Raw genomic sequence first — 26,977 nt, forward strand, 5'->3', positions numbered from 1 at the left:
TTTATTTATCAATTATAGAAAAAAAATCAAAGGTTAAAAACAACCATAAACCAAATTACGTACTAATTTCACTGGTTCTTTAATCTCGCCTTTCAGGTATAGCAGTCGTGTGTTATTGTGCTGTATGCGTGCTTGGTGCGCTCAATTGCAATCTCAACTCTTTATCACAACTTTGCACAACTAACCAGCAAGTGCACTGGGTCGTCCAAGTAATAAACCTTACGCGAGTAAGGGTCGATCCCACAGAGATTGTTGGTATGAAGTAAGCTATGGTCATCTTGTAAATCTCAGTCAGGCGGATTCAAATGGTTATGGAGGATTAATGAATAAAACATAAAATAAAGATAGAGATACTTATGTAATTCATTGGTGAGAATTTCAGATAAGCGTATGGAGATGCTTTGTCCCTTCCGTCTCTCTGCTTTCCTACTGTCTTCATCCAATCCTTCTTACTCCTTTCCATGGCAAGCTGTATGTTGGGCATCGCCGTTGTCAATGGCTACAGTTCTGTCCTCTCAGTGAAAATGTTCAACGCGCTCTGTCACAGCACGGCTATTCATCTGTCGGTTCTCGATCATGTCAGAATGGAATCCAGTGATTCTTTTGCGTCTGTCACTAATGCCCCACAATCGCGAGTTTGAAGCTCGTCACAGTCATTCAATCCTTGAATCCTACTCGGAATACCACAGACAAGGTTTAGACTTTCCGGATTCTCAAGAATGCCGCCATCAATTCTAGCTTATACCACGAAGATTCTGATTAAGGAATCCAAGAGATAAACATTCAAGCCTTGTTTGCATGTAGAACGGAAGAGGTTGTCAGGCACGCGTTCATAAGTGAGAATTATGATGAGCGTCACATAATCATCACATTCATCATGTTCTTGGGTGCAAATGAATATCTTAGAACAAGAATAAGCTAAATTGAATAGAAGAACAATAGTAATTGCATTAATACTCGAGGTACAACAGAGCTCCACACCTTAATCTATGGTGTGTAGAAACTCCACCATTGAAAATACATAAGTGATAATGGTGATCATTGGCTTCAGCCCCAGAGAGGAACCAGAAGAACCAAGATGAAAATACAATAGCGAAAGGTCTTATTTATAGAGAACTAGTAGCTTAGGGTTTACAGAAATGAGTAAATGACATAAAAATTCACTTTCGGGCCCACTTGGTGTGTGCTTGGGCTGAGCATTGAAGCTTTCATGTGTAGAGACTTTTCTTGGAGTTAAACGCCAGCTTTTGTGCCGGTTTGGGCGTTTAACTCCCACTTTTGTGCCAGTTCCGGCGTTTAACGCCGGGCAGTCTTGAGCTGATTTGGAACGCCAGTTTGGGCCATCAAATCTCGGGAAAAGTGTGGACTATTATATATTGCTGGAAAGCCCAGGATGTCTACTTTTCAACGCAATTATGAGCGCGCCAATTGGACTTCTGTAGCTCCAGAAAATCCACTTCGAGTGCAGGGAGGTCAGAATATAACAGCATCTGCAGTCCTTTTCAGCCTCTGAATCAGATTTTTGCTCAGGTCCCTCAATTTCAGCCAGAAAATACCTGAAATCACAGAAAAATACACAAACTCATAGTAAAGTCCAGAAAAGTGAATTTTAAATAAAAACTAATAAAAATATAATAAAAACTAACTAAAACATACTAAAAACAATGCCAAAAAGCGTATAAATTATCCGCTCATCAGTGTTCATTAATTAATTGTTACGAATTTGAATTATTTGCATTGTTCTTTTGTTTGGCGTAAGAAATCATATTGAAGTAGTTCTAGCACATGTTATTTCAATTGTTTCGGTCATGATGTTATGCGTACTTTTGAGTAAGGCTGGAAGCGAGTCAAGTCAACTCATGAATCAGTTTGAATTTGACTTGTTAATAGCTCGATAAGCTAAATTTGTAAACTAATGAGTCAAACTTGAGTTTGGAATTGAGCTCATTAATTAAATTGAGCTCATTAGATAAGCTCAACTCATTAGTTCGTGAGTTGACTTGATTATATATATATATATATTAATACACATATCATAGAAAAACAAAGAGTGAACTACCAACCTGACCCTTGTCCATTTTTTCAGAATGACAACGCGATCACTCACAATAAAAAATGATCCATTTCGGTCCCTGTCCTCTACTTCAGTGACACAACGCGGTCCCTGTGGGTGTTTTATCGTCAACTCTGAACAGAAAATGCTGACGTGTCAGGTTCAGAAATGGACATGGGTCTAATTATCTCTAAATTCAAATTAATTAGAGATTTATTTGTCCTTATTCTTTAAACAATATCTTTTTTAAATTATTTTTTTATTATTATATTAATATTTTTTTCAATATTTTATTGAATATATGGTATAATAAGTACAAACTAATTAATAAATTATTCAAATTTAAAAATATCGTTTATTATGAAACTAAATAAATAATTTTTAAATATAATTTTTAAATATATAAATAATAAATATTAAAATACGGTTAATACATTAATAATAATAACCCTATGATATAATATTAGTATTATGATTTAGATAATTTTCACAATAAAATAAAAACTAATAAACATATTATTTGATATATAGTAAAATTTTTTTGAGTAATAACAAATTTAATTTTTTTTCTCTCTTTAATCTAAATTAATAATTTTATTTGATATCTTTGCACTAAAATACACTATGAATAGGCTACTAATACTAAATGAAATAAAACATAATATATATTATGAAGAACATTTATAAACTCAACAAACTCAAAGCATCAATAATATTATTAAGCTATTAATAATATATATTCTCATAAGGTACAGATGAATGAAGATTTATTTAGTATAAGAATAATATCGATTAATTATAATTTTATGTATATTAAAATTCAATTAAATTTACATATATTTCAATCAAAATATTATTAATAGATTAATAATATTATTGATGTTTTGAGTTTGTTGAGTTTATAAATGGTCTCCATAATATATACATTATGTTTTATTTTGTTTAGCATTAGTAGCCTATTTATAGTGTATTTTAGTGCAAAGATGCAAAGATATCAAATAGAATTATTAATTTAGTTTAAAGAGGTAAGAAAATTAAATTTGTTATTACTCAAAAATTTTTTACTATATATCAAATAATATATTTATTAATTTTTATTTTATTGTGAAAATTATCTAGATCATAATACTAATAGTATATCATAGAGTTATTATTTTTAATGTATTAACCAAATTTTAATATATATTATTTATATATATTTAAAAATTATATTTGAGAATGATTCATAATAAATGAAAATTTTCAATTTGAATAGTTTATTAATTAGTTTGTACTTATTATACTATATATTCAGTCATTTATTAAAGAAAGAATATTAATATAATGAAATAAAAATTTAAAAAAGATATTGTTTAAAGAGTAAGGACAAATAAATCCATAACTAATTTGAATTTAGAGACAATTAGGTCCTTGTTCATTTCTGAACTTGACACGTCAGTATTTTCTGTTCAGAGTTGACGGAAAAATTCTCACAGGGACCACGTTATATCATGAAAATAGAGGATAGGGATCGAAGTAGATTGTTTTTATTATGAGAGGTCCCGTTGTCATTTTGAGAAATGAATATGAGTCAGATTGGTAATTCACTCAAAAACAAACAAGAGATGTAAATTGTTCAAACTCTTTAATAGACACTTTTTTTAACTTTCTTTGTTAAAACTGAATAATAAATTCAATGGTTTGAAAAAAAAAGTTAAAAAATTATCAAATTAAGAAAATTTTAAAACTTTTTGTAATTTATAAATTTTTTATTATAATTAATTAAATAATTTGATTGTTAAACCTTATGTTAAATAAATGATTAGTGTTAATTATAATGACCTAATTAATATTAAATAAGTCATAATGAATAACTAATTTTTTATTTATGAGAGAGTTAGTTAGAAAAAAAATATATATATATATATATATATATATATATATATATATTTCTTCGTAGGCTAAACTTATCAATTTATCCCTCTTTATCATAACATGTTGTATCAAGATTTATCGATCAAAGGCGTTCAAATCTGAACTAATTAGTTGGAGTTTGACTTTTCGAATTGCACCAACAACTTCTAATGCTGTGAAATTTTATTTTTGTCAACTTCCTATGTACGGCCTCTGATCCTTTATTCCTTATATATAGTGGTTAAGGTCGTATACACCAATGAAAATTTTGTATCCGAAGGTATTAAGGTTGTTACACTAGAGAAAATAGACAATAACAAATTAACAATTGATATATTTTAGAGTCGAGTAAATCAAATAATTTTTTTTTCAACGCTACTACTTTCTTCGAACAACTACCACAACTGATCGATGTAGTCTTTGTTAAAAGTCGGTGGTTGTCGTGAAATTTTTTGTGTGGGCCAACGTATAACTTCTTGTTTCAAATTCTCCAATAGAAAATAACCATACAATTTTAATTTTAAATATATACGAATTATAAAAAGTAATTAATAAAATTATTACTTTTCACTTAAATTAGTTTTTAGGATGAAAGAGACCGACTTAATATCTAATATAATATTAGATTGTATCCAATTCAATTTAATTGGGCTGCTCTATAAATTATCATTGTTGCAATTAAACTTTACGCTCTAGATGTTCATGTTGGAATATGAGAGAAGTGTATTACAAGTATTTTATTTTTTAAGGATAAATTTTCTAGAGTAATCCTTTATTTATTTTGAATTAATTTTTTAGGTGAGTTACACTCATTTAATACCAATTTTAATATGGTATCAGAATTGTTCTTGCCTGATTATAGCTGAACTATAGGTCGTCCCCGAGCAATGGTAGGCCGAGCTTGTCCTTGAGCTGTAGTGTTCCACCACCGGCCAGCAGAACCAAAAAGGAGAGGGTGGAAGTACCTGCAAAAGTACTCCGACGCTCAAGTCAGTTTTGAAGAGTTTATTCTTAGAAGGTAACGGGTCAAGAAAAGTCTACCTTTATCGATTCTTTCTGATTGCTTTTTATAACCGAGATACCGTAACAGTCATATTCCTTAACGTACCTTTTAAGGCGTAACCGATGTAACTGATCATAAGGTTATTTAATGCCATAAACTCGGCGCAAAGGATTTGTCGGTTATCAAGACGTCGCCGAGTTATAACTCGTAACCGACGTATAACGGTCGTATCACAGCCCCCAAGCTTAGCCTGGACGTAGATAGGGCAGGTTGAGCTTTGAGATTTGATTTGACCGAGTTATAGCTCGGCGTAAGGAGCCCCCAGTTCAACTTGACGTATCGAGTGGGGTGCATTTATTATAGCATAGGAAAAGTTACCTGAACAGTTAATGATGATGCCTGTCTTTTCAATGCAGGTGCAAGTTCCAAAGTCACATTTATGCCATTGAAAGTGGGTTTGAACGGACGGTTAAGATTTAAACTTGGGAAATGAAAACGTTTTCTTAAATCAATGGCTATGAAGTGATGTTGAGTTACTTACGTGTGAGAGCTTTAGTCTCTTTGTCTTCTGAAGGCGGTTTTAAACTATGAGCAAAAGAGGTTAGAATTTCTGTTCTCTCTCTTCTCTTTATTTCTTCTTTTTCTCTGTCTGATAAGTAAAATGGGTGATTCGAAAGTAAAGCTACTGCCTAGGGTAGAAGATGATGGGTCATATGGTTGGGTCGGTGAGGATGTGAAAATTAGGGCTTCTTTGTTCTTTGATGAAGAAAGTGTTAGAGCAATATCTTTAGAGAAAGTAACGAGGCCCGGTTTTCACATCGAACTGATTCCGTGTAACCGTATGGATAGGGTTTATCACAGAGGAAAGGATTTTGAAAGCTTTTATTTGTATAGTTGTATCCTTGAGGAGTTGTTTGTGAAATTACCGTTTTCAAAGTTTGAATGTAGTATATTGAAACAGATGAACTGTGCTCCGTCCCAGGTTCATCCTAACGGATGGGCTTTTATAAAGTGTTTTGAGGTATTAATGGAGTTCCTGGGTATTGAACCTGAGGTAGAGCTTTTTTTCTCACTTTTTCAAGCAAAAGGTGTTTGGAAAGGTGTCTGGGTAAATTTGAACAGTACACCCGGATTTGCTGTTTTTAAATTATACAAATCCTCTTTCAAGGACTTTAAAGAGATGTTCTTTAAGGTGAGATCTGTGGAGAAGGAGTTCCCGTTCTATTTGGACGAGAATCTCGGCGAACAGTTTCCTCTTTTCTGGTGTTGTCATCCTAATCATATTTTGGGCCCTGAATTAATTTCGCCGAGGAATGAGTGTATTATCAATTTTTTAATGGAAATGGTTGATTTGGGCGGTTTGATATCTGTCTCTAACTTGTTGCCTTGGGAAGAAAATAGGGCTTCGGTGGTGGAATATTTGGGTAAGGGTTTGTTGATCATATGTTCTGTGGTACATTCTGATTGCTAAGGGTTTCGTTTTGTTGTTTTCAGGTGGCAGGTATCCGGGGGTTTCGGCGTCGAGTATGAGGGCTCGTTTTAAGTTAAAAAATTTTGAAGGTTCTTCCTCTAACCCGGAGAAAGTGGAGGGTGAGGTCGAGGTGAATCAACCGATTCCGAGAAAGAAAGGTATCGTGTTTAAGAAGAGAAAGTCTGAAAACTTGGAGGAGGGGAAGAAGATGGTTGAGCTTGACGAATTGGCGAATTTCATCGTGAAGCAAGAGAAGCTCCACTCGTTTGAGGAAGAAGGTGATGGTTCGTCACTCTGGGACAAGAATTTCCCTTTTAATGTGGTGGCAGACGAAGTTGTGCAGTCTGCTTCTGATGTTACTCGGATTGATGAAGTAGGAGATCTTGGAATAGACCAATTCATGCAGGTCTGTTGTGTTGTAAAGTATATATGTTCTTTTTTTTTTTTGAAGCAATTAATTGGTTCTGCAATAACGCAGGTTTTGGGCTTTCGGCTGGCTAGCATTGGTCGGAGCCAAGAAAAGAGGCATAGAAAAATGTTGCAGTGTGCATCTGAGAGCACCGAGTTAAAAGGTCAGCTTGAGACGAAAGAGAATATGCTTGCCGAGCTTGAGAAGGAGTTAGCTGCTGTGAAAGAGAAATTGAAAGTTGAGAAGGAGAAACATGAAAGTGTTTCCGAGGCTTTAGAGAAGAAGAAGGGTGAATTGAGTTCTATGAGTGAAAAAATCGTTGAGGTTACGATGAAAATGAAGCAAATGGAATCTAGTCGGCAGTCTGATGTCTTAGATGCTTTTGCAGAGGGTTTTGAACGTGCGGTGATTCAGGCTAAGTTTTTGTTTCCTGGCAGTGATTTTACTGCCATGGATCCGAGTAAAGTAGTTCGGAATGATGAGTTAGTTGATGATGAAGATGAAGCTGAAGAGGGTGACGATAATTTGGCTGACTAAGATATTAGGCTGTATTTTGGGTTATCTTTTTGTTTGTTTTAAAGTGGAATTATGTTATTCCTGTAAGAACTGTTTGTTTTTTGTTTGATGACTGACGTACAGTTGTTTTGGCCACTATGGCTTTGACGTTGCTTAATTTGTTATCTGATATATCTGTTGGATTAGGATGTGGTTAATCCTAATTTTATTTGTTCCCGTCTGAGGGTCTGATTAATTTGCGCATGAGTTATCAATGCGACTTAACGTTTGGCCGATGATATATAGATGTGTGTATTGCCAGATTGTAATGAGAGACAATGTATATGAGATATATAGAATTGTATATAGATATGCTAAAACAAATTTTATTTAGTGCAGTACCTTTACAATTGAGATAGGTAAGCTAGCCTCGTTAAAACCTTCTTGAGCAAAACCATATATGGAAAAATCTCAAGTTAGGAAAAAGAGTACTAGCGTGCTGCATCTTGTTAGCTGTAGTATTTCTTTAATGAGGTAACATTCCAGGTGCTAGGAAGTGTTGTTCCGTCTAATTCCTCTAGCTGATAGGCGCCTCTACCGATCACCTGACGTACTCTATAAGGTCCGTCCCATGTTGCGGCGAGCTTACCGTGGGTAGGTGGCTTGCGGGCTGTTTCAGTTTTGCGTAACACCAAATCGCCTTGGCGAAATGATCTCGGCCTGACCGTCTTGTTGTGACGTTGAGCTATTCGTTGCTGCAATGCTTTCTGCTGAATTGTTGCTATTGCTCGGATTTCTTCAACCAAGTCCAGCTCGGCTTGGCGGGCTTCATCATGGGCTTCATGTTGTGTTCTTAAGGAGCTTTGTGATATCTCAACCGGAATCATTGCATCGGAACCATACACCAAACGAAATGGTGTTTCCTTTGTTGTTGAATGCACCGAAGTGTTGTATCCCCATAAGATTTCTGGAACAAGCTCGGCCCAAAGGCCTTTAGCATTGTCGAGTTTCTTCCTTAGAGCTTGGAGAAGGACCTTGTTGGCAGCTTCTGCTAAACCATTTGATTGAGGATGTTCTACTGAGGAAAAATGTTGTTTCACTTTTAAATTCTGCAAAAAAGTCTGAAAATTATGGTCTATGAACTGCCGACCATTGTCAGTCACAATATGTTGTGGTATACCAAATCTGCAGATTATATGTTGCCACACAAATGATATCATTTGTACCGATGTAATTCTGGCTAGAGGTTGAGCTTCAATCCATTTGGAAAAGTAATCGATTGCGACAACTAAAAATTTTACCTGTCTGGGTGCCGTGGGGAAAGGTCCGAGGATATCAATTCCCCATTTATGAAATGGCCAGCTTACCGTTGACTAATGTAATTCTTCGGCTGGAATGTTAAGTATTGGGGCGTGCTTCTGGCAGTGTTCACAAGTTCGAACTTTTTTCTGGCTGTCTTTCCATATGGTCGGCCAGTAAAAACCTGCACGGAGAATTTTGCGTGCTAAACTTCTGGCGCCTGAATGTATTCCACAGATGCCCTCGTGAACTTCGGCTAGGGCTATTTCGGCCTCGGCTCTGTTTAAGCATTTTAATAATGGTCGAGAATAGCCTCGCCTGTATAATTCGTCATTCAACAATGTAAAAAATGATGCTTGTCGTTTAAACTTTTTAATGTCTTTTATTTCTAGCGGAAGTTTTGCATTTTTGAGATATTGAATGTATGGCCTTTGCCAAGAATCCTCGGGTTGCGGGTTGCCGATCATATTTATGCTCGGCTCCTGTAAAGTTGACTGCAAAAGTGAAGCATTATGTGACTGACTAGTAGCTAATTTAGATAGTATATCTGCCCTGTGATTTTGATCTCTTTCTATGTGGGTAATTTCGACTTTCGAAAAACGAGTAATCAGTTTATTAACAATTTCAAGATATCTTAGTAGAATAGGATCTTTTGTTTGAAAATGCTGATTTACTTGTTGAACCACTAACAAAGAATCACAATAAACGTGTAAGTTATTGACTTGCAATTCGATTGCTAACCTGAGCCCTGCAATGAGGGCTTCGTATTCGGCCTAGTTGTTACTGGCTTTGAAGGAAAATCGGAGAGAATGTTCAAATATAACTCCCTCGGGATTTTCCAAGCGTATTCCTGCACCAGCTCCTTGTGGGTTTGATGCTCCATCAACGAATAGCACCCATTTTTCGCCATCCTCATTCTGGGTGGGTCCTGTAAATTCAGCAATAAAATCAGCTAAATATTGTGACTTTATAGACGTCCTAGGTTGGTAACAGATGTCGAACTCCGAGAGTTCGATGGACCATTTGATCAACCGTCCGGCAAGCTCGGGTCTGGCGAGTATTTGGCGTAATGGTTGAGACGTCCTAACATTGATCGTGTGACTCTGAAAATAGGGACGAAGCCTTCTTGCTGAAAAAACAAGGGCGTAAGCTAGTTTCTCCAACTCCGGGTATCGAAGCTCGGCGTTCTGGAGTGATTTGCTCACAAAGTAGACTGGCTGTTGAGTCTTATTGTTTTCTGCAACAAGGACAGCACTAACTGATATATCAGTGATAGACAAATACAAATATAAGGGTTCGCCGACTTTGGGCTTTTGTAAAACAGGTGGTTTAGAAAGGAATTTTTTGAAATTTTGAAATGCTAGCTCACAGTTTTCATCCCAGTGAAAAGCTGTGTTTTTCCGTAAACAGTGGAAAAAACTCGCTGATTTAGATGCTAAACATGGTAAGAATCTAGACAGTGCTGCTAGTCGTCCTGTTAATCTCTGCACTTCATTTATGTTTGTGGGACTGCTCATATCTAGAATGGCCTGACATTTCTCTGGGTTGGCCTCGATTCCTCGGTTGGTCAGAATAAACCCGAGGAATTTCCCACCTTTGACACCAAAGGCACATTTTTCTGGATTAAGTCTCATGTTGTAAACTCGGATCTGACCGAATATCTCTGTAAGATCGCTGACATGGCTCTCCCCGATCTTTGTCTTGGCCACCATGTCATCAACATAGACCTCTAGGTTTCTGCCGATCTGTTGGTTGAAGACTTTGTTCATCAGCCGTTGGTATGTTGCTCCTGCATTCTTTAAGCCAAAGGGCATGACGTTATAGCAATAGTTACCATATTCAGTTATAAAAGCAGTTTTTTCTTGATCTGATGGATGCATAAAGATCTGGTTGTATCCAGAGTATGCATCCATAAAACTTAATGTACCATAACCGCAAGAGTTATCTACTAAAGTATCAATTGAAGGTAGAGGATATGCGTCTTTTGGACATGCTTTATTTAAGTCAGTGAAATCAACGCACATACGCCATTTACCGTTATGTTTCTTTACCATTACGATGTTGGCTAGCCAGGTCGTGAATCTGATTTCCCGTATGAAATTTGCATCGATTAGCTTCTTAGCCTCGTCCATGGATGCCAATCTTTTTTCTGTGCCGAGGTTTCTTTTTTTCTGGGCTACTGGTCGGGCTGCCGGGTTAATGGCGAGCTTATGCGTAATGACAGAAGGGCTAATTCCTGGCATGTCCCCTGACGTCCAGGCAAATAGGTCGGCGTTCTGTCGTAGGAAGTTGATGAGCTTGTTTTTCTCTTCGCCTTTTATGGATGCGCCGATAAAGGTAAATTTGGTTGGATCATCTGTCAGGGTGAGCTTGATCAGTTCCTCATTTGGTAGAGGGCGATCTTGAAGGTCGGCTCGGAGATCCAGCTCGGTAAGCATCGGTTGCTCTGCGCCTATGGAGTTTACACGTCTGTCACTATTTCTTTTGATGGGCTTTAGGCTAGTGTTGTAACAGTGCCGAGCATCTTGTAGGTCGCCATGGACTATGGCCACGGTATTATCCTGCAGAGGAAACTTGATACAAAGATGAACAGTAGATACAATTGCGGCAAACCTGTTTAAAAAGGGTCGCCCTAAAATAAGGTTGTAAGGGCTGAAACTGTCGACCACCAAATATTGAATGTCTTGTGTTCTAGATGCAGGTTGTTCTCCTAATGTGGTTTGTAACCATACTGAACCCATGACCGGGACTCGCTCTCCTGAGAAACCGACCAAGTCCCCTACAGATGATTGCAGAATGTTAGTACTTAATTTCATTTTTTCAAATGTAGTGAAGAATAAAACGTCGGCACTGCTGCCTGGATCCAGCAGTACTTTCCGAACTATTAAATCGCCCAGCTGAATAGAGATGACAACAGGGTCATCGAGATTCGTGTCATGAGCATGATAATCAGTCTGGGAGAACGTTATCTCAGGTGCTTTTTGTGTCGGCTGAGTATTGTTGGCCGTATCCGTCAGGGCGAGCATTGCTCTGTATGTGCGTTTACGTGCAGAGCTTGTACATCCTCCCCCAGCATAGCCCCCAGAAATGCAATTGATTATACCCCTGGGTTGGGCAGGAACTTTCTCTTTGTCCTTCGATGGAGTTGCTACCGAGGATGGTTCCGCGGCAGAAGTGGATCTCTTTTGCATGTGACCTGCAATGAATTTGTCAAGGTGCCCCTATCTCGCCAAACGTTCAAGGAGATCTTTAGCGATCACACATTCATCGGTTGTATGACCGAACTTCTGATGGAATGTACAATACTTGGATTTATCAACATTTTTTGGTTCTGGATAACTCCCGGCTTTCCGTGGAGGTTTGATCAGCTTAGAGTTTAATATCTCCTTGATAATGTCGTCTCGCTTGGTGTTGAACTGTGTGTATGACTCGTATCGGGGTACTGGTTTGAAGTTTTTTCTAGTTTCGCGGGGCTTCTCGTCGTCTTTGGTGATTGCCGACTTTTCTGATTTCCGAGCTTGACGGAGTTCTTCGATGTCTATTTGTCCTTTAGCCTTCTCGCGGAACTCGGCCAGGGTTCTTGGTTTAGCTACCGCGATAGCTTCCTGGAATTTCCCTGGACGGAGCCCACTCTTAATAGCATGTAGGTGGACTTCAGGATGGAGGTCGGGGATCCTCATCGCTATCTTTGTGAAACGGGTGATGTAGTCCTTTAGGCTTTCTTGAGGGCCTTGTTTAACAGTTGTCAAATAGTCCGAGTCATGTAGGTAAATAGCGGACGCTGCAAAATGGTCCTCAAACTGCTTTGCCAGTTCTTGAAATCGGGAAATAGAATCTGCAGGCAAAGAGCAAAACCAGTCAAGTGCAGGACCATCTAAAAAAGAAGGAAAACAACGGCATAGAATAGGATCAGATACACCGTTAACAATCATAATTGATCGGAATTTCTTGATGTGTTGCTTTGGGTCTCCCAATCCATCATAAGGAGTCAATGTTGTTGGTAGAGTAAACTGCCTAGGTAGCTGGAAATTCATGATGTCCGCCGTGAATGGTCCTGTGGAATTGTCAAGCTCGTCCTTATCGGTTTCGGCTCTTTTTTCGCTGTCGTGCGGACCGCCGCCTTCCTCGTCCTGAGGTGTCTCCGACACATGTGTGCGATGTTCCTCGTCATTATTTCGCTCATCATGATTGTTACCATGTTCAATGCGGGCGTTGATTAATTGCTCGATTTGTTGTTGTATCCGTTGATTCTCGTTTCTCATATGCTCGTTAGCCTCAGCCATGCGCTGATTTGCCTGTTGAAGTTCAGTCACCATACGAAGGAGCTCCGATGGGGTGGGAGGAGGTGCGTCAGCCATCGTCGAGATATTTGGGACCTGAAAGAAAGGGACTTCAAGTTTCGGGCCCCACGGTGGGCGCCAAATGTTCTTGCCTGATTATAGCCGAACTATAGGTCGTCCCCGAGCAATGGTAGGCCGAGCTTGTCCTTGAGCTGTAGTGTTCCACCACCGGCCAGCAGAACCAAAAAGGAGAGGGTGGAAGTACCTGCAAAAGTACTCCGACGCTCAAGTCAGTTTTGAAGAGTTTATTCTTAGAAGGTAACGGGTCAAGAAAAGTCTACCTTTACCGATTCTTTCTGATTGCTTTTTATAACCGAGATACCGTAACAGTCATATTCCTTAACGTACCTTTTAAGGCGTAACCGATGTAACTGATCATAAGGTTATTTAATGCCATAAACTCGGCGCAAAGGATTTGTCGGTTATCAAGACGTCGCCGAGTTATAACTCGTAACCGACGTATAACGGTCGTATCAAGAATAAAGTGAAAAATTATTATTGGATTACTCTCGCTTTATACAAGTGTAAGTCATTGCTTCAAGTCCTTATTCCATCTTGAGCGTGATGGAGTGCACAAAATCGTATATTATCTAAAAATAAAAGTCGTGTAATAACCCTTATAAGGATAGTGCAACACTTGCCATTTAAATTAGCTTTTATGATGAGTAAGATTCATTTAATTTTTAATAAATAAAGTATAATTGATCATAAAAATTCGGATATGATATTTTAAAAATATTTATCCTAAAAGTTAAAGAATAATAAATATAGATAAAATTATTGTGGTATGATTTCGCTAAGTTTAGGGTATGGTAAGGATCTCAAAAATAGATTCGGTCATTATTTCGAGTCGAGTCCGGATCAAAGCGAATCCAATTTCATTCGGTCCATGTGCACCTAAAGGAACTAAAAATATATATATATGTTTTAAATTAATTTCAATATTATGTTATATTAATTATAAGTTTATTATTTTATTTTTAATTACACTTGTTGAATTAGAAAATAGATCAAAGAAGTATCAAATTAAAATTTATAGAAAAATTTAAATTTAAATATGGATATCAACTTTTCGGTAACAAATTTCTTCTTTATAAATAAGTACATCATGAATAAATTTTTTTATAAATAAGTTTTTTTTAATAAATTATTATTAAAACTTTAAAGACCTAATTTTCACTCAATTTAAATCTGATATAATTGTAGGCAAAAAGTATTTAAATTTCAACGATTTTAAAATCATATTAGGGTCTAAAAAATAAATTCAATATATATATTTAAAGGCGAAGTTAGATAAAGACGAACTTAATTTTACGCAACCTATAAATACCCCTAAAATTAAGTAGAAAATAAAAGGACAAGAATTATCAATTTCTCAATCCCTCCCCTTCCATTTTCTTTTTTCTCCTCATTTTCTCCATGCGAATACTCTACAAATAGTATTTGTGAACACGCAATGCATTACATAAACTTGCGTAACTTTTTTTTTTTATTTTGTGTACTCTGAAGTCTAACGGTTAGATACATAAACGTGTCCATCTATTAAATATTTTAACCAAATTTCCAAAATAAAGGATTTCATGATAATAGCAATGCTACTATAGTTGAAGTGAAAAAATCAAACTGCCAAACCTAGTAGTAATTCAAAAGTTCTCATGGGTCGGTCCATCGATATTTATAATTAAAAATATTAAGAGATTAATAAATTTTATGATTTATAATTATTAATTAATTATCATTAATATTTTTAATGATGTAAAATTATTTATTTTTTTATCAATTAAATACAGACTAAATTTTAATAAAAATATTAGTCTCTATATTTTCTCATTTTTAATTAACAGATACGATCCTATATATAGGGTTTAGATTTACTCCGTATTATAATGTTTTATGACTGAAATTAATATTGATTAATAAAAAGGAAATGTCTCCAACTATTGTGCACATCATAAGACAAGGTTGATTTTCAGTTTAGTCAATAATATATATTTGTCCAATATTTTAAGGATGCAGTGTGTACATGAACAAGGCTTTGACCACAGAAAATGCCGCCAGTTGCAGTTGAATTTAGCTCCAATATTGGATATACGTACATCTTGTCTTTCTTTAATTACTTTGTTTTTTTCCAACTCTTATTCGGTTGTTCATTTAATTTCTTCTTCATTTTGTCAGAAGGTATATAATAGAGAGAGAAAGAGAGAGATAATGCCACGTCAGAGATACAAATGTTCTTGGTTTGATTTTAGTTAATTAATTTCGTGGTTATGAAATTAGTTAATCTAACCTAACCTGTTTAGATAACAACAGTCAATAGTTATATATATATATATATATATATATATATATATATATATATATATATATATATATATATATATATATATATATATATATACGTACTTTAAATATTAGTAACATGAAAAATATAAATATTATTTTATAATTATTAATAATTTATATTTTTAAATATTAGAATATTATTTAATTTTATGTGTTTTTATTTTATTTATTTAATTAACAGATTGAGCTTTATATTAGAAATTTTTAAATAAATAAAACAAATATTTTACCTATGAATGTAAATAATTTGGAGCGTTTTTATCAATTTGCATTGCATTACTTATCTCATTTACAGTGTTCTCATTTACAGTGTAAATGAAATAAGTGTGTATATTTCATTTACACTATAAACAAAATATGACACATCACGAAGTCCACGTATCGCATTTGCACACGTATTATGAGACGTAGCTTATCTCGTTTACAATGTAAATGAGATATACACACACTTATTTCGTTTACACTGTAAACGAGATAAGGCTTAGACGCGCCTATATAAGCAACTCGTTCACAGTGCCTCAAGTGTCACTTTCCTTCCTCCTTAACCTTTATTTCTTCCTTTGTCGGACGTATTCTTGATATTTTTGAGATACTCAGATATTATGGCGCGCACAGATGCACGAGACGATAACATCAACCGCCTGAATGCGACTTGGGACATCGCGGGAACAATAGACTTCTAGGTTAGTATTGTTTTTTTCTTTTAAATAAATAAGTTTATGATTATAGTTAGAGTAATTTTATAGATTTAGTGTTGTTATACATGTTGAGTAGAATATATTATGTTTTGGTAACATAAAATAGGTTAGTTGGCATGTTATTAATATTTGTTAGGTGTGAAATATATTCTTATCAAATTGGCTGCAGTCGTACACCATCAAGTGCCCATCATAGTACAGTACGGTTCTAAAATCACATATTGTATGTTCTGGGAGAACAAATCTGCAATGCTTAGAGCAACCTCAGCACCTTATTATATGACTCCTCCCAGTCACTGTATATCTGCGCAATTGCCTTTTGCTTCGTCATTCAGGACTTTCTGTATGCGAGTTTGAAGTGATAGTTTTGCTTAACTGCACCTTGTAGAATAGGGATAGTGACTAATGTGCAGGACTGTATGAGGGACTGCACACACAGAGAAATAATCTTGATAAATATACACCACAATTAAACTTGACCGCACTAATATCTGAAATTTTATCAGAGGACAACACGGAGACTCCAAGGACATCCTGCTGCAAATTGGCTGCAATGCACATGGTACTTTAATCGATCCGACTCCATAATTTAGTACTCAACACTTCTACAAATGTTGTAATTCTTCACACCTTGCATTATTACCTCTCTGCTTTTGAATCTGTTACCAACCCTAAACTCCATACCCCCGTCTATGTTGTAATCTTTTCTACCCATATTGGAAAATGGTGTTTTCTCGTGCATTGCATCCAAATTCAATGTATGATAGTGACTGACAGCTGATAAAGCCAAAATTGATTGTGGGGTTGGCAGAAGACACCGATCTAATGCATCGACTGGAATTTCTGGTACAAACTCCTCCTCATCATCATCCTTAGAAGAACCACTATTGTTGCTACCGGCAACATACTCCTCATTGAAATTCTCACCATCCACGTCCATGTCTGTCGTTGGACTAGCATAGTGCAGCAGTGGTGGTACAAGAGGTGGATCATCCTGGACAAAATTTAAGTGGCCAGATCCACCACCACCAACATCACGATCCTCTGTAGAAAGGTCCATCACTTGTTCCACCATGATTCTCCTGTAGATGTCAAACATGAGGCACACATGCTCATCGGTATGGAGCTAAAACAGACGAACCCGAAAAACTCCATTTTCCATTGGTGCTAGCAACCTATACCCAATTCTTCCAACCTCTTTTGTCCCACTAGCACCGATGTTCCTCAATATTAGACTCTTTTGCTCAGACAAAGAATTTACTCTCTGAGTGCGTAACAGAATAGGATTATCACACTTAAATATCACCCTAGTGTCATTGTTTCTCATATGACAATTGGAATACACACTTACAACCACAAATCCACTACCACTAGACATTTTTGCTTAATTTTTGGAAGAAAAATGGAGGAGAAAAAGAAGTAAAATATTTGTGGAGAATACAAATAGTTGCATATAGTTGCTCGAAATTTGTCATACTTTTTCTCCTTTACAGTGCAAAGTTTGTTTATCTCATTTACAGTGTAAACGAAATAAGTGTGTGTATATCTCATTTATAGTATAAACGAAATACATGTTGATCATTCTCTTCCATGTATCACGTGTGCAAACGTGATACATGCAACGACAACGTGTCTTATTGGTATGCGAAATTGTGATTCACACTTTTCACAACTCCGCATAGTTGACCAGCAAGTGCACTGGGTCGTCCAAGTAATACCTTACTTGAGTAAGGGTCGATCCCACGGAGATTGTCGGCTTGAAGCAAGCTATGGTCATCTTGTAAATCTCAGTCAGGCAGATTCAAACGGTTATGAGATATTAATAATTGAAAGGTAAATAGAACGGAAAATAACATAGAGATACTTATGTAATTCATTGATGGGAATTTCAGATAAGCGTTTGGAGATGCTTTGTTGCTTCTGAACCTTTGCTTCCCTATTGCTTCTATCCAATCATGCGCACTCCCTTCCATGGCAAGCTGTATAATCCTCTCAGTGAAAATGGTCCGGCTACAGTTTCTGTATGGCTAATCAACAGTCAGATTTCTCGTCTCGGATGAAAAATACCAGGCACAGCTACCGCAAGGCTAATCATCTGTCGGTTCTCACTTGTGTCGGAATAAGATCCATTGATCCTTTTGCACACTGTCATTGTGCCCAACATTTGCGAGATTGAAGCTCCTCACAGTCATCCCTTCCCAGATCCTACTCGAAATACCACAGATAATGTTTAGACTTTCTGGATCTCAGGAATGCTGTCTATTAATTCTAGCCTATACCACGAAGATCCTAATCACGGGGTTGGATGCTCTGTTGTTAGGAGAGACGATACGAATCCATGGATTAGAGACCCAAGAGAGTATACTCCGGCTGGCGTCTAATGACTACGTTGAACATCATGTAAACCGCTTTGTGGTTGTCAGGCACGCGAATCTTGGCTAAGCGAGTACTGAAGATAATAGGTGATTGTCACGGGTCACCCCTTCAGTCTGACTCAACTGAATTAAGTACAAGAGTATATTTTGGAGAAAAAGTAGGCGTGAATTGAAGAAAAAACAATAGTACTTGCATTAATTCATGAGGAACAACAGAACTCCTCACCTTAATCTATGAGGTGTAGAAACTCCACCATTAAAAATACATAAGAACAGAAGGTCTAGGCATGGCCGAATGGCCAGCCTCCCAAATGACATAAGAATTCGAAAACAGGGGAAGAAGACCTGATCAAAGGATCGAAAAGTCATCCCAAGATATGAATACCATATTAAAAAGTGCTATTTATACTAAATTAGTAAACTAGGTTTACAGAAAATGAATAACTAAGTGTAGATAGTGCAGAAATCCACTTTCGGAGCCCACTTGGTGTGTGCTTGGGTTGAGCATTGAAGCTTTCACGTACATAGGCTCTTCTTGGAGTTAAACTCCAGCTTTGGTGCTAGTTCTTGCGTTTTACGCCAGAAAAGGGTCTCTGGTGGGCGTTTGGACGCCAGTTTGGGCCATCAAATCTTGAGCAAAGTATGAACTATTATATATTGCTAGAAAGCCCAAGATGTCTACTTTCCAACGCAATTGAGAGCGTGCCAATTGGGCTTCTGTAGCTCCAAAAAATCTACTTTGAGTGCAGGAGAGTTAGAATCCAACAGCATCTACAGTCCTTTCTCAGCCTCTGAATAAGATTTTTACTCAGGTCCCTCAATTTCAGCCAGAAAATACCTGAAATCACAAAAAAAATACACAAACTCATAGTAAAGTCCAGAAATGTGATTTTTGCATAAAAACTAATAAAAATATACTAAAAAGTAACTAAAACTTACTAAAAACTACCTAAAAACAATGCCAAAAAGCGTATAAATTATCCGCTCATCACTTATCTTGTTTACGCTGTAAATGAGATATATACACACTTATTTTGTTTACGCTGTAAACAAGATAAGTAATGCAATGCAAATCGCTAAAAATGCTCCAAATTATCTATATCCATAAATAAAAGATTTATTTTATTTATTTAAAAATCTTTTATATTAGTAGGTTTACATTTTTATCTTTAACCTAATATGAGGGGTATCAATACCTCTAAAATTATTATAGTTGTGAGAGAAAAAAAGGAGAGGCATGAAAAGCCAATTTCTGGTTTCCTGATAAAATCAGAGTGAAAAAGAGAGGTTGAGTGAGTCCTTCTCATATTGCATCGAAAAATTGCATTGAAGGTAGAGTGATATCATATTTATTCTTCATGTGCCTAAATTAAAAAGATAAACAAAAAGACAAAGATAAACAATCGAAAGAAAAAGATAAATTGAAATTGAAATGGAAGGAAATCTCTGTATTTTCTATACAATTTCTTGATATAACAAGAAAAAGACTTACTCTATCTCACTTGTTCACACTATAGTTTCTGATAAATTGAAACTTAATCAAAGAAAATTATTCTACCTTCTATTCAAGTTCTTGATACAACAAGAGAGACTCACGTAACCTCACTTGTCTACACCATAGTTTGATCACGAAACTAAAAAGTAGATTTTCATGTCTCTAATAATGTAACAGCCCAGACCACCCGCTAGCACGATATTGTCCGCTTTGGCACACAAGGCCTCACGGTTTTTCCTTTGATGATAGGAATGATAGTCGAAGCCCCCACACTCACTCGTCAAAACATGTTATGCTAGGGAGAGGTATCCACACCCTTATAAAGCATGCTTCATTCCCCTCCCCAACCAATGTGTGACCTTACAATCCACCCCCTAAGGGAGCCCAGCGCCCTCGCTGGTACATTGATCTGGGTTCCGGCTCTGATACCATCTATAACAGCCCAGACCATCCGCTAGCAGATATTATCCGCTTTGGCACACAAGGCCTCACGGTTTTGTCTTTGACGATAGGGATGATAGTCGAAGCCCCCTACACTCACTCGTCAAAATGCGTCATGCTAGGAAGAGCTATCCACACCCTTATAAGGCATGCTTCGTTCCCCTCCCCAACCAATGTGAGACCTTATAAATAACATCTCTATCATATGGCTATAATAAATTAAGAGGTATTTATACACATCATATTAGATTAAAGATAACAAAATTCTAAACCAAATAACATAAAACCCAATTTCTAACTAAATAAATAAAATCAAAATACATAAAATTAAATCAAATATTCTAATACCTAAAATTATAAAATAATACCTAACATTATAAAATAATAACTACTAAATAATATTTGCATTACTCATGTTACAAACATCTAAAGTATGTATCAAGACAAAGATATATATATATATATATATATATATATATATATATATATATATATATATATATATATATATATGGTAGTTCTCATCATATAGTCTATTTAAGACAAAGATAGATACACTTATATTTCATTAAAAATACCTAATATTCATAATTTCCAGGGTCTTAAACCCCAATCTTCCATCTTTCATAGGCTTGCACAATAATTCCTAACTTGAAACTAATTAATTTGAAATCTTTCATAGGTTTTCACATTAATTTCTAATTTAAAATTAGATTAATTTGAAATAATTGAATTTTTTAGGAAGGACTTAATTTTAGCAACAAGAATTTTAGTAAAGCATTTGAAAATCATATTGCAGAAGACAATTGGCCTAAATTGAGTTATGAATTCAAGTTGTTGAATTTTGGGTATAAGTGTTGCAATGATCTTATTTATTTTTCTAATGAAACTCGAGTCATCCCAAAGTTTGGTTATGAAGGGGCAAAAAGAAAATTTTACCAACTTCCAATTTTCTTTGAAAAATTATGTTGGATATCCATCCTCACCAGTTGGTTTGAGAGAACCAATATTAAAGAAGGATTTTTCAATATCTTGATGACTCAAAGATTGAGATTAGTATGGACATCGAGCATATTTGGAACATCTTCTTCGTACAAATTCTTGAAAAAAAATTAGAACAATACCTTTCAATTCTTCATTATTATCACTTTATCTTTCATCAGATCTTGTCATTTTTAGGACTCTATTTTTTTCTTCTAATATTTTTTCTCTTCTGATGGTTTTTTAGTGTGATAAAATTTGGTGCTCCTACTGTAACAATTTAATTTTTCAGTAAAATGACTTTTCGGACTTTCTACGATTAAAATTTACGAAATTTGCATGACAAAGCTCGCTTCAGATTAAAGGGCCAGACCTATAGAGAAAAAAAATAATATAATAAAATATTTTAATATTATTATAGTCAATAAGCACCTCAAAAGTTAAAGATGAGATTTTTTTAATCATATAATTATCGGGTCCGAAATTCAACCAATAAGAGTTTTTATCAATACTCTTTATTCAAATAAATTGCACCAAAATATTTTAAAGATATTTTAGTGTAGAGATAACTATAATACTAGTATCATTTATACTAATAAATGAGTTATTTGATCAGATAAAGTAAAAATTTATGCTCAGATACCCACTATTCTTGATAATTCTTAGTAAAGGCCGAAATCTGAGGAGGCATTAGTGGCGTTGAACGCCAGTAAGGAGGTCCTTACTGGGCGTTCAACGCCCAAGGAAGCACCATCACTGGCGTTGAACGCCAAAGCTGGGGAGGAAGATAATGAATCCATCATCCTTGGAAGACCCTTCCTAGATACAGCCAAAGCTGTGATTGATGTAGACAGAGGAGAACTAGTCCTGCAATTAGATGAGGACTATCTTGTGTTCAAGGTTCATAAACCTCATTCTACCTCAACTGAAAGAAGCACCATTCATAAACATGAAGTGCTTCAACCACTCCTCTCAGTACAGAGTCTAATAGAGCCCCCAGACACCAATTATAAGTTTGGTGTGGGGCAACCATCATCAAGCTCTGAGAGGAATGGCAGTAAGAAAGTGCCCAAGGGCTGGAGGGATAAGAAGAACCCTACTGAAAGCCTCTCATCTGGCATGAGAATTATCTTCACTGACAATCCTGTCATTCCACACATTGTGAACAGGATCTTGTCTTTAGAACATGTAGAACTTATCCATGAGAGCACAGGCAAGAAGTTCACTTTAAGGGGTGAAATTCTGAGCCCCTATCCATCTCCATAAGGAGCCAATTGTCAAGCTAGTGACGTTAAAGCAGCGCTTGTTGGAAGGCAACCCATCAATAATTAATGTTTTCTTGTTTTTCTTTAAGTTTATTTAAGTTATATTAGTTTAAATTTCATGTTTTCTTTAAGTTTATGATCATGTGCAGTAGTTAGAGTAGAAACAGAAACAGTCAAAGCTGAAAAAAGAACACCCTGGAACAAAGACCTTGCTGGCGTTGAATGCTAACTGGTGCACGAAATTGTGATCTCAATGGTGCCAACAAATTGGTACGTACAATTGTAATCTCAACTCTTTTTCACAACTTCGCACAACTAACCAGCAAGTGCACTGGGTCGTCCAAGTAATAAACCTTACGTGAGTAAGGGTCGATCCCACGGAGATTGTCGGCTTGAAGCAAGCTATAGTCATCTTGTAAATCTCAGTCAGGCAGATTCAAATGGTTATAGAGTTTTGAAAATTAAAAGATAAATAAAACATAAAATAAAGATAGAGATACTTATGTAATTCATTGGGGGGGAATTTCAGATAAGCGTTTGGAGATGCGTTATTCCTTCTGAATCTCTGCTTTCCTACTGTCTTCATTCAATCATTCATATTCCTTTCCATGGAAAGCTGTATGTTGGGAATCACCGTTGTCAATGGCTACCTCCCGTCCTCTAAGTGAAAATGGTCCTCTACGGTTTTTGTACGGCTAATCAACTGTCGGATTTCTCGTCTTGGATGAAAAATACCAGGCACAGCAACTGCATGGCTAATCAGCTGTTGGTTTTTGATTGTGTTAGAATAAGATCCAATGATCCTTTTGTGTCTGTCACTACGCCTCACAGTCGCGAGTTTGAAGCTCGTCACAGTCATCCCTTCCCAGATCCTACTCGGAATACCACATACAAGGTTTAGACTTTCCGGATCTCAGGAATGCTGCCAATTGTTTCTAGCCTATACCACGAAGGTTCTAATCTCAGATTCAGATGTCCCATTGTCAGAGGGGAGTCGATGTTAATCGTTGATTAGAAACCCAAGAGATATGCATTCAAGCTTGTTTTCATGTAGAACTGAAGTGTTTATCAGGCACGCGTTCATAAGTGAGAATGGTGATGAGTGTCACTTGATCATCACATTCATCATGTTCTTGTGTGCGAATAAATATCTTAGAATAAGAATAAGCTTGAATTGAATAGAAGAACAATAGTACTTTGTATTAATACTCAAGGAACAGCAGAGCTCCACACCTTAATCGATGGGGTGTAGAAACTCCACCGTTGAAAATACATAGGTGATGAAGGTCCAGGCATGGCCGAGTGGCCAGCCTCCAAGTCTAAGGAAAAACATTCCAAAGATCGGTCTAAGGACTAATCATCCTAAGATGTGAGTACAATAGTAAAAAGTCCTATTTATACTAAAACTAGTTACTAGGATTACAAAAATGAGTAGATGATGCAGAAATCCACTTCCGGGCCCACTTGGTGTGTGCTTGGGTTGAGCATTGAAGATTTCTTGTATAGAAACTTTTCTTGGAGTTAAACGCCAGTTTTTATGCCAGTTTGGGCGTTTAACTGCAGCTTCTATCCTGTTTCTGGCGTTTAACGCCAGAATATGGCAGAAAGTTGGCATTTGAATGCCAGTTTGCATCATCAAAACTCGAGCAAAGTATAAACTATTATATACTTTTGGAAAGCCCAGGATGTTTACTTTCCAACGCAATTGAGAGTGCACCATTTGGGTTTCTGTAGCTCCAAAAAATCCATTTCAAGTGCAGGGAGGTCAGAATCCAACAACATCAACAGTCTTTTTTCAGCCTCTGAATCAGATTTTTGCTCAGGTCCCTCAATTTCAGCCAGAAAATACCTAAAATCACCTAAAAACACACAAAATCATAGTGAAGTCTAGAAATGTAAATTTTGCTTAAAAACTAATAATTATTTATTAAAAAGTAGCTATATCCTACTAAAATCTACCTAAAAATAATGCCAAAAAGCGTATAAATTATCCGCTCATCACAACACCAAACTTAAATTGTTGCTTCTCCCCAAGCAACTGAAAACAAAATATGATAAAAAGAAGAGAATATACAATGAATCTCACAATATCAATGAAACTTAGTCCCAATTAGATGAGCGGGGCTAGTAGCTTTTTGCTTCTGAATAGTTTTGGCATCTCACTTTATCCTTTGAAATTCAGAATGATTGGCATTTATAGGAACTCAGAATTTTGGATAGTTTTATTGATTCTCCTAGTTTAGTATGTTGATTCTTGAACACAGCTACTTTATGAGTCTTGGCCGTGGCCCTAAGCACTTTGTTTTCCAATATTACCACCGGATACATAAATGCCACAGACACATAACTGGGTAAACTTTTTCAGATTGTGACTCAGCTTTACTAAAGTCCCCAATTAGAGGTTTCCAGAGTTCTTAAGCACACTCTTTTTTTGCTTTGGATCACGACTTTAACCACTCGGTCTCAAGCTTTTCACTTGGACCTTCATGACACAAGCACATGGTTAGGGACAGCTTGATTTAGCCGCTTAGGCCTGGATTTTGTTTCCTTGGGCCCTCCTACCCATTAATGCTCAAAGCCTTGGATCCTTTTTACCCTTGCCTTTTGGTTTAAAGGGCTATTGGCTTTTTCTGCTTGCTTTTTCTTTTACTTTCTTTCTCTTTTTTTTCGCCACTTTTTTTTCGCAAGCTTTGTTATTCACTGCTTTTTCTTGCTTCAAGAATCAATTTCATGATTTTTCAGATTATCAATAACATTTATCTTTGTTCATCATTCTTTCAAGAGCCAACAATTTTAACATTCATAAATTTCACTATAAAAAATATGCACTGTTCAAGCATTTATTCAGAAAATAAAAAGTATTGCCACCACATCAAAATAATAAAACTAATTTCAAGATAAAATTTGAAATCCAAGTACTTCTTGTTCTTTTGTAATTAGGCACATTTTTCATTTAAGAGAGGTGAAGGATTCATGGAATTATTCATAACTTTAAGGCATAGACACTAGACACTAATGATCATGTAATGAAGACACAAACATAGACAAACATAAAGCATCAAATTCAAAAAAATAGAAAAATAAGAACAAGGAAATCAAAGAACGGGTCCACCTTAGTGATGGCGGCTAGTTCTTCCTCTTGAAGATCCAATGGAATGCCTGAGCTCCTCTATGTCTCTTCCTTGCCTTTGTTGCTCCTCCCTCATAGCTCTTTGATCTTCTCTAATCTCATGGAGAATGATGGAGTGCTCTTGGTGCTCCACCCTTAGTTGGTCCCTGTTGTAACTCAAGCTTTCCAAAGAGGTGTTGAGTTGCTCCCAATAATTGTGTGGAGGAAAATGCATTCCTTGAGGCATCTTAGGGATTTCTTGATGAGAAATTTCCTCATACTCTTGTGGAGGTCCATGAGTGGGCTCTCTTGTTTGCTCCATCCTTTTTTTAGTGATGGGCTTGTCCTCTTCAATGAGGATATCTCCTTCTATGTCAATCCCAGTCGAATTGCATAGGTGACAAATGAGATGAGGAAAGGCTAACCTTGCCAAAGTGGAGGACTTGTCAGCCACCTTGTAGAGTTCTAGAGGTATGATCTCATGAACTTCCACTTTCTCTCCAATCATGATGCTATGGATCATGATGGCCTGATCTACAGTCACTTCAGATCGGTTGCTAGTAGAAATGATGGAGCGTTGGATGAACTCCAACCATCCTCTAGCCACAGGCTTAAGGTCCGGTCTTCTCAATTGAACCGGCTTGCCTCTTAAGTCTCTTTTCCATTGAGCTCCTTCCACACATATCTCCATGAGGACTTGGTCCAACCTTTGATCAAAGTTGACCCTTCTAGTGTAGGGGCGTGCGTTTTCTTACATCATTGGCAAGTTGAACGCCAACCTTACATTTTTCGGACTGAAATCTAAGTATTTCCCCCGAACCATTGTAAGTCAATTCTTTGGATTCGGGTTCATACTTTGATCATGGTTCCTAGTGATCCATGCATTGGCATAGAACTCTTGAACCATTAAGATTCTGATTTGTTGAATGGGGTTGGTGAGAACTTCCCAACCTCTTCTTTGGATCTCATGTTGGATCTCCGGATACTCATTCTTCTTGAGCATGAAAGAAACCTCAGGGATCACTTTCTTCTTGGCCACAACTTCATAGAAGTGGTCTTGATGAACCTTTGAGATGAATCTCTCCATCTCCCATGACTCGGAGGTGGAAGCTTTTGCTTTTCCTTTCCTCTTTTTAGAGGTTTCTCCGGCTTAGGCGCCATAAATGGTTATGGAAAAACAAAAAGCAATGCTTTTACTACACCAAACTTAAAAGGTTTGCTCGTCCTCAAGCAAAAAAAGAAAGAAAGAAGGGGAAGAAGAAGAAAATAGAGGAGATGGAGGGAGAGATAGGTTCGGCCAAGGTGAT

At 36.5% G+C, this 26,977-nt stretch overlaps 1 protein-coding gene across 1 annotated transcript; it reads right to left on the minus strand.

Moving 5' to 3' along the window:
* Positions 1-11,844: 11,844 nt before the first annotated feature.
* LOC130978725 (uncharacterized) lies at positions 11,845-12,981 on the minus strand. The gene has a single exon (XM_057902268.1). The coding sequence runs from the start codon at positions 12,979-12,981 to the stop codon at positions 11,845-11,847; it is 1,137 nt and encodes a 378-aa protein (XP_057758251.1).
* Between the last annotated feature and the right edge of the window lie 13,996 nt (positions 12,982-26,977).

This window comes from Arachis stenosperma, chromosome 1 (assembly GCF_014773155.1).
Source record: "Arachis stenosperma cultivar V10309 chromosome 1, arast.V10309.gnm1.PFL2, whole genome shotgun sequence".
Lineage (NCBI taxonomy): Eukaryota > Viridiplantae > Streptophyta > Magnoliopsida > Fabales > Fabaceae > Arachis > Arachis stenosperma.